Source organism: Quercus suber, unplaced genomic scaffold (genome assembly GCF_002906115.3).
Source record: "Quercus suber isolate HL8 unplaced genomic scaffold, Cork oak 2.0 scaffold_549, whole genome shotgun sequence".
NCBI classification, from domain to species: Eukaryota; Viridiplantae; Streptophyta; class Magnoliopsida; order Fagales; family Fagaceae; genus Quercus; species Quercus suber.
In genome coordinates this window covers 90,427-100,067 of record NW_027069997.1, presented here as the reverse complement: position 1 = coordinate 100,067, position 9,641 = coordinate 90,427, and the positions used below count along the sequence as shown (strand labels likewise).

At 35.0% G+C, this 9,641-nt stretch overlaps 1 protein-coding gene across 1 annotated transcript; it reads right to left on the bottom strand.

Moving 5' to 3' along the window:
- Positions 1-5,447: 5,447 nt before the first annotated feature.
- On the bottom strand, positions 5,448-9,197 carry LOC111995790 (floral homeotic protein APETALA 2). Its single transcript, XM_024027725.2, is given in 11 exon segments — positions 5,448-6,092; positions 6,188-6,400; positions 6,503-6,616; positions 6,619-6,674; positions 6,761-6,855; positions 6,974-7,018; positions 7,144-7,289; positions 7,498-7,585; positions 7,717-7,747; positions 7,860-7,885; positions 8,004-9,197. Coding segments are annotated over 11 exon segments (1,548 nt in total). The 5' UTR covers positions 8,537-9,197; the 3' UTR covers positions 5,448-5,891.
- Positions 9,198-9,641: the final 444 nt, after the last annotated feature.

The following is a 9,641-nucleotide window of genomic DNA, read 5'->3' as shown; positions in this document are numbered from 1 at the left end:
AAAACTAAGTGTATGTATTGTGTGTGCAATCGAATTTTCTCTTAGATATTTGCCAAGAACATTGGCCACTCATAGACTTGAATTTTTTTAAATTAAAATAATAGACTTGAGAATTAGCCTTACTAATTAGGACATGCCATATTCCTTTAGGAAAGTCGAATGAACTAACTTTCATCACTATAAGAAAAAAAAAATGTTTATTACAAAGAAAAAATCGTTACAATAATATTTGTGTCATTGTAATAGTTGATGTGAGTTGTTTCAATAAAATTTAAGGTAATAGATTTATGTAACAAAAAAATTTCATTGTAATAAACTCCAAATATTTTAATGATAATTTTTATAATAATTTATATGTTGTTGCAATAAATAATTTATTGCTTCAAAATATCTTGTAGTAATAACCTATTACTTCACAAATTTTATTGCAATATATCATAAATAATTGACAAAAATAATTCGGATTAAATTATTGCAACTGTAAGGACACGTTTTGCTCCCAAAGCCCAAATGAAATGGACAAAGGCTCAAAGAGCTCAAAACAATAAATTTGTAGAGAATGGGCTAGAAACTAAACTTCAATAAGTTGGACAACAATCACAATAGGCTAATTGTTGCTTGAAAGCATAAACAAACAGTTTTGGGTAAGGAAAATCCTCGTCGGCAATATCCGAGAAAGGTTGTTCTTATGTATTTTTCTTAGACTTAATTACAATTACAGTTCTTAAGTGTATAGTAATTTTTCTACAAATTATCTAATGATCCTTTTACAATGGGATTTTCCTTCTTTATATTCCCCTTCCTTACTTCATCTCAGCCCTTCACGTGTAAATCAGATTGCTGGCTTAAATACTTGTCCCATTAACACCTTCCTGAAGTCTTGATGAGTAGCTGTAAGGCTGAATGTTACTGTTTAGGTATCACTTCCACATTAATGCGGCTAGGGGGTTAGCTGCAGAGCATTCCATGCGGTGGTAGCAGCTTTCTTCTCAGATATTTTCCAACTCTCTTTTGTCTTATCCCCACCTGATGTTTATCTATGCCAGTATGATCATCTTTTGCTTTATTCTTGATGAAAGGTCGGACTTATGACCTTTGCTCTGTTCAGCTGAGGAGGTACTTCTCCTCCGACAACATTTCCAATTCCTTATGATCAAACCCCTTCCACGGACCATTGTCCTGTAGGCCTCCGTCATCATTACCTATCATTAGACTACGATGTCCTTGAACACGGCCCATTAACCATATTTGAGCTCTTTATCCCTACAACAACGATATATTCTTTGTAATAGATAATTATTTCATATTTGTTATATTCAACATATTATAAAATAATTGATATCTTAATATTTTTCATTACAATAAATTGAAAAAAAAAATCATATTAAATTATTGTAATGATAACTTCGTTACAATAAGCTATCATTTCGAAATTTTTGTTGCAATAAATTGCAAAAATAATTAGTATCAAATTATTATAAAGATTTCTTCATTTTAAATTATTACAACAAATCTAAGGCAATAAGATATTAAAGTTAATTTGTATTGCAATTGAAAATTATAAATTATTGCAACTAATTATTATTGATATAATAATTTACCAATTTTAAGTTAAGTTATTATTGCAACAAATTTTAACTTATAGATGCAACATTTTGTTTAATATCACTATACATGTGCAATTTCTCTTCAAATATAACTATATTTTTTCTTTCTTTATACCATATTTGATGCAGCTTCTTGGGAGATTGAGTACTAGGTAGGTGTGTAATTTCGATCTCAACTTAAAACAAAAAAAAAAAAAAAAAAAAAAAAAAAAAAAAAAAAAAAAAAAAAAAAAAAAAAAAAAAAAAAAGGACTTCAACCCAACTTCACTCTTCTAGGGAAAGGGAAAAAGAATACTAGATTGGGTGCGTCAAGTCCCTAATCCTTCCATTACGGAGTACTCTGGTAGACAGTAGCACATCAAGGCTGGCTTAATTAAGCTACGTAACATGGGTGCTTTAACAACCCAAGCTTTGAATTTAGGACTCGAAATTCAAGGAGACATGCTTCTTAATCCAAATTGAGAATTACAAGAGACTTAAGATATTAGGACAAATGGAAACAATATCAATTCTTACCCTCCTTCACCGCACGTGGAAGACACACTCCTATGTTAAAAAATACTAGCCGTACAATCACTAATTAAGCAACTACCTTTTCCCAGATATTCACGTTCTCAAGTCTCAACTGTTATTATTATTATTTTTCTTTTAAACTGATTAGAAATATTTTATTACATAATAAATACGTACCCTACCTCCATCATTCCCTTGTGCTTGAATCAAGATTCCGCGTACTATTTTAAGTATAATTTTGATGGTAAAAATTTTCATATCGCTTTACATAATACTTAATAAGGTTGAACAGTTCAAATAGTAGAGTTTCAACAAATATGTTATACTTGTTTTAATAGTCTTATCAAAGTCTCGGTGATACACATAGTATTATTTATCATCATATGACGTGAGATTAATAAGTCCATGTCAAAAATCTCTTTTCTTATTCAACCAAAGAAAAAAAAAAAAAACCAAGACCCCATTTTCTTACATACATTAAAAGTATGCAGAGGTACCACAATTCAACTTACCCGGTGATTTTTTCAACTGATATTAAGGTAAAGGTAAAAAAGTCCAACTTTCACACCCTCATGAAACAGGACGTGGAGCTAATCTAACCCCTACTTCCAAAAGGTATTTGAACTTGGAAATTACATTAAATTGGAGCAAGATGAAGAAGGAAACGTGGAAATAGGTGTAAAAACTTGTGGACACAAAAACAACCCCCAAAAGCATGCCATAAAAGGAAAGCGTTTGAAAGCATATAGTGGGAGAGATAAGGCAAGCACAGGCAAGGTCGGTGTTATAAAAGAGAGTAAAGAGAGTAAGCGCGTCCCAGAAAGGGAAACCAAAAGAGTAGTTTGTCTGAGTGAATCATGAAAGCGATCTAACACTTCACGCACAATATATGCATATAAATAAGGAGGACCAATGCCCCCACCATCAAAGTCCTAGTCGCACTCACAGTCACATTCATTGGTGTAATTAGTATCAGACAGAGACACAAAACACAGCAATCACCAACACACACCACTCGTCCAACAAAAAAAATTTATTATAAAAACAACATCAACAATTTCCAACCGTTGAAGAAATCCCATTTTTGGAACCCCTCATCTTTATAGAAAACAAAAGTAACTCAACCCAACCCCGTGTTAAATTTACTCTTTTTTTTATTTCCCAAACCAATTCTCTTTCATTTTAAAAAAAAATTTCCCTTATTGTGCTTGTGTACCTACTCTTTTCTCAACGGGGTGGACTGATGGGTTTTTACTTTTACGTGTGTGTATATATGTATACTGCTGTTTACACCACAAATTTTGATAGTAAAAAGAGAAGCATAAATAGAGAGAGATGGATCTGCCTGTCTGAGGCTTTGCAGTGCTTCTTAGATTCGATGCCAAGGAAAGGATCTAAGGAGGGACTCTTTAATCTACTAGTCACTTTGTTCCTTTTAGAAATGGATATTTTTTTTCCCTCCACACATATATAGACTGAAAGAGAATGGGGTTAGGGCTGTGGACCACCTTTCAATTTCTATATTTTTATAGATGATAACCTTTTTCTTTTCATTTATGTATAATATTTCATTTCTATATAACCTATATCATTTTTCACAAAATAAACAAAATTCTTCAAAAAATAAATAAATTATACCACTTCTATAATATAAAGTAAACCACAAGTTTTAGAAGATTAATGTTATATATATATATATATATTTAGTTAATAATTGACAGAATATATATATATATACACATAACAAGCTTATATTGATAAATTCAAAAAAAAAAAAAATGAAAACTGCCTAAATTGTAGCAAAGATCTAAACTCCAAAGGGTTTGATTAGGGCAATTTTTGCATGGCAAGCCCAATGATCACAGCCAAAACAAGAGAGAGAGAGAGAGAGAGAGAGAGAGAGAGAGAGAGAGAGAAATAAGGTAGGAAAAATCAAACGAAAAAAGGGAAAAGGGAAGTGCAAGGCCTTAATTAAGTAGAACAAGAAAATATAATCAGAACTTCTAACGCTATCAATGTGCTTTCACATGTGAATGATCTGTAAAAAGATATTATCATCATAACTCTCTAAATGCTTTCTATGGATCAACCAATCCCTTCTTTTTGTATATATGAAATGGTAAGATCGAGTACATAAAAAAAAGTGTAATACACATGGGATTAGAAGGGTACAAATTTGTCTTTTACTCTAGTATTGCATATCAATGTAAATTTAATTATTTGATGAAGTACTACGAGTGATGGTGAAAGGGGCATGTCCTCATTGAAGCTTTTGTTTCTTAAAATATGTATTTGTTGATGACGCATGTAATGAGGATAACATCCATTTTAATTAATTGTTTATTGATTAAATTATCCCATTATAATTCTTTCCTTGTACCTAACAAACTTACATATGATAATATATTAATGGATTAATGGATGATAATATTATATTATAGGACTAATCAAATGGCATACCGCGTAGAGCAAAGCTAGCAAATCTTCATAAAAAGGTTGTCATGGGAAGCTCCACCAATATTAATTAAGAAAATAAGTCCTAGCCTTCACTCCTGTACAGCTTGGAGGTGTAAACCTACTAAAGTATTAAATCATTTTTTTTTTTTTAAATACAAGTCCAAAGTATTAAAAACTTGCCCATAACTCTCTCTCTCTCTCTCTCTCTCTATGTAGGGTAAAAATACAGAATTGAATCTGCCCACTTTACTTTTTCCAGTCTTTTACTTTTTAACCCAAAAAATCTGTTTAATATCTTTTTTTTATTTTATTTAATCTCTCTTATGTAAAACCCAGATTAAACTCAAACCCGCACAAACTTTCTGAGGTTCTTTTTCAGAGTATGACAGGTTTACCCTAACCCTAATACTTAGACCCTTTTGGTCTTTCTCTCTCTTTTTATTTTTGCTTTCGCAGACATAAACAGTGTCCTTTGAAACCTTGGGGCTACAACGATAGGTCCCCTCGTAATAATAGCCATATGTCTGACTGCTTTTGGCCGAAGAGAACTGATTCGAAGGACACCGATGATAGTGACTATTCATCACTATCCGATGATATTTCCAACGCCACAAAATACACATTTCGTAGAGCTGTATTTCTGTCTCTAGCCCATCTTTAATAGAAAATTCACGCTTTAGATTTTTCCAATCCTATGCCTCAGACAAAAAGCGGTATAGTAATTAGCAATAGCATTACCCTACCAGGAAGCAAGGAACCAGTGTCCTTAAAAACCAGTCCCTAGAATCTTCATAACATGACAGTCTGATAGATTTATCCAAAACCTTCAGTAAGTAAAGTCGGCCAACAGGTTTAACAAACAAATAAAAATAAAAATAAAATAGTTCATCCCATTACTTGAGCTAAAAATTAGCTGGCTAAGTACAATAATTGAGGACTAAAAATTTCAATAGGTGCAGGATAAAAAGTACCATAGTCTGGCCAAACAATATATACATACACACACATCCAAGAGTTATCAAAAGATCCGCGAATATCAGTCAGAACACAGAAAATTCATTTGAAAATTTCGTTGTTTTGTTAGTTTGACCAACGACCAACATTCGCCGAGAGTGAAAATTCCGTTACTTTTTTTTCTTTTTCTTTTTTTTTCCTCAAGACAATAATTTTGCGTTTTCATTTGCCTCTCTAATAAAGCGGGTTGAAAATTCGAATATGAAAGTAAGTCTCAGAAGTTTTATAGATACGGTTGGCAGAAAGAAGGGAAATTTGGAGATAATGGCAAGGCAGAAAGACCAAAGTGGGTTAGGACACTCAGGATGGTCTCATGAGAGTGTGGAATCCATTTTTCTGCAGCCAATGTTGGGAGGATTTGATCTGCGGTGAGAATCCTGATGATGCTGCAGCGGCTGCAAACAATTGGGGAGGAGCGGATTGCCATTGTTGATCATTTATAGTAAGTGAAAGATCGCCTCCAATTCGGCCTCCGTTGCCGCTGCTGCTTGGGTACTGAACCTAAAATGACACATATGTGAACAAATACTACTTTAAAACAACTTCTTTTATGGATATAACCCAAATTGTGCAATGAGCTTAATTAGCCTACCCACCTGATAATTTGGCGGACTAATGTGTGGGGTAAAGTTATGTTGCATCTGGGTCTCTCCAGCTCTCCTGAAATACACATGTCTTTGCATTTCATTGGAGTTGGAGGATGCAGATTGAAGATGGGTTCGGCTCAGAATCTGCATGGTTTCAGTCTCGCTGTACCCATCTCTACCGTGACCGTGACCTAGACCATCACTCTCACCTCTAGATGCTTCCTGATTATAATACGAAGCAAAGAATTGATTGGTTTGGCATATTTGAATATACAATTTAAAGGGTTGAGGATCAAAATAAAACAATAGTTAGATATATGAAACCTTATTAGGCCTGAATCCCTGATTCCGCCAATCAGCTTCAAGTGGCATTAACATCAAATTCTGTCCCATTGCAGCATTATAACCATCATTCCCCAATGCTAAACCGTTTTCTTTTAGTTCGAATTGCCCAAACTCAAATCAAGATTGTGTTCTGCTGCACTGCCTGAAGATTCTATATACCCAATATATTTTAAATGAGATAGGCAAATAGCTACCAATGTTAAAAAAGACAACATTACTCATCAAAGTTAGAATTACCAGTGGAATTATTTAGCTCATTCTCGTAGATGCTTGGATCAAAGTTGGTGACAGCTTCTTTGCCGTTGCACTTAATTGCAGCTTTATCATAAGCCCTACATATGTACCAGAAATTTTAAACCCAACCATACCGAGATTTATTCTTCACGACCATATATGACAAGGTACTATAATCTAGGAACAAAGTTCAATTTAAGTTTGCAAAGCACGCACCTTGCGGCTTCAATCTCAGAATCAAACAAACCCAAATAAACGTACCTGTTAAATCAGATTAAGATTAAGAACAACCATTCGATAATCAAATTAAAGAACATACACACAAAAACTGAAAAGGTGTATGTAAGATTTGGGGATGAAGTATGTAGAGAAAGATTAAAGATTACTTTTTGCCTAAAAATTGGCCCATCCGAGCCTCCCATCTTCCACACTTGTGCAAGGTTACACCTCTGTACTTGGAGCTTCCTCTAGGAAATCCGGTGCTTTGTCGGCGAAGTACGTGAACAAACTCTTCCTTAGTCAGATTGTTCATCTATTACAGACAACACCATTACAAATCCTTCCATTTGTAGATATATATTCCATTAACCAAATAAAGAAAGATAAAGCAATTCGGAATATCAGATATACAACTGTAGAAGATAAGGTTTGCACTGTTCAAGATAACATAATATAATACTAATAGAAATCCCTCTCCATGTTTCATTCTCTCAAAAACACACACACACACACACACATACCTGCTTCAAGTCTTCCTCATAGTCCTCAATACGAAAATTGATGTCTGCCTCCACTCCTCGGAACTTGATGGCCGCCCTATCATACGCACTGCAACACATATTTTCCTTTTTCAATCTCACATTTTCCAGACAAAATTTTATTCGTTCGCTTCAAGATGAAGGCAAGCAATATATATTACAAGCTTGCTAAACAAAAGGAGCTAGAATCAAGAGGCTCACCGAGCAGCTGCATGTGCAGTATCAAATCCACCTACATACACATTTATTTCCAACCAACCCATAAGAAAATTTCCCATATCATTAATCAAAGAAAATTAAACCCATTTCTCTCCAGAGGAAAATAAATAAATAAATTGTCTTACCCAAATAAACTTGCTTTCCACAATCCCTACATTAAGCACAACAAGAATCCAAACACACAAAACCTCGATTATCCAAAATTTCCAAAAATAGAAAGTAAATTCACTGATCACGCATAGAAGAAGAAGAAGAAGAAGAAGACTAACCATATGTGAGACTCCCAGCGGCCAGTTCTCCTGTAAAACGTGACACCTCGATACTGTGAGCTCCTAGACCTTGGTCCTCGGCGGCTCTTCTTCATGGGCTGTGAGACGTCCACACACTTTCCAGGACTAAGCGAATCCGATTGGCAAAACTTAACCCCAACCCAGTGAGCCCGAGGAAACGTAGCAGCAGAGGAACCACCAGTACTTTCCACAGCTCCTACCAGTGCACCACCAGATGTAGCTCCCATTTCTGACTCATCCACCGGAAAAAACTGGTGGGTCACGGGTTGTGGCTCGTTGAAAGAGAACCCGAATAGCTTGTTGGGGCTACTACGCCGCTTGAATTTTTTTGGGTCACAGTCTTGATCGTCGTCGGATCCGTCCTCGATGACCAAGGCGGAGGAGCTTGAATTCGACATGGATCCGACCCTTTTGCCCTTGTCATCGTCCCCGTCAAAAGAAGTCTTCTGAGAAGAGCAGCCTTCGGATTCATCGTGTCTTCGTTGATCAGGTGAGTCATTTAGATCCCACATTTTTTTTACTTTTTTTGGTTGGTGATCTCTGTGAAAGACAAGCTTGTTTTTTTGAGGTGGGAAGATGGGACCTTTAGTGTTTTGTTGCGGTACAAATTCTGATCATTAGTCTCACTCGCATATAAACACCTGATTATATGTTTGTCTTTGGTACAAAAAGTTAAAATAAAATAAGATAAAAGAGGTAGCTTTGTTTCTGGTTAAATAAGGAGGGGGGAGAGAAGAAGATGCGTAAGGAAGACAATAGTGAAGTGAAGAAGGTAAAGATAGAGAATTACGAAAAAGAAGGAAAGAAAAACCTAGGACAAAGGAGATAGGAGGAGTTTTGATGTGGGTGTGTTGCGAAAAGGTAGTAAGAAGGTGGAGATGTTCCAAGATCTTGTATCCCTAACTGCCCAATACAGCATAGACGAGGCCAGTTTCAGCAAAGCTTAGCCCAAAGCATCCCACGCCCTCCTTATTGCTTATATCTCTCTTTCTCTATCTCTCTCTCTCTCTCTAACCACTTGCCCCCCATCTCTTTTCCTTTCTTTTCAATGACTCATAATTCATGCTCTCTCTTTCTCTCTCTACAATACTACTTCCAAAACAAATTATCCATTTTTTCCAATCATTCATGAATTTGGTTGTGTCAATTTTGGCTTTCTTTATTTAACTTGTGCCTTCGGTTTTTAAATTCGTTTATAATTTTTTGTGTACGAGCTTGCTTTACTGTTCTCTTTGTCTAGGAGACTAGGACTACCACATGTATGACCACTACTCTTTTTTATTTTCTTTTTTCTTTTTTCTTTTTCTTATCGGTGGGTTCGACAGAAACATATAGATGGGAAAATGGGAATGAAAGAGCCATCCCTTTCCTTATACAACTTTCCCACGTTAACCAAATCGAAAAGCATTCTCTCTCTCTCTCTCTCTCTCTCTTCTCTCTTTCTAAATTACCCACTAATAGAAATAGACAGCACAAAGACTAAAAGAGATGGCTAATTACTCAATTGCCTTTATTAGCTACTAATTATTAAGCATTCACGTCACAAGTCACCTCCTATATCTCTCTCTCACTCTCTTTATTTCACGTTAACCTAGTTTCACCTGGTTTTTACCATAT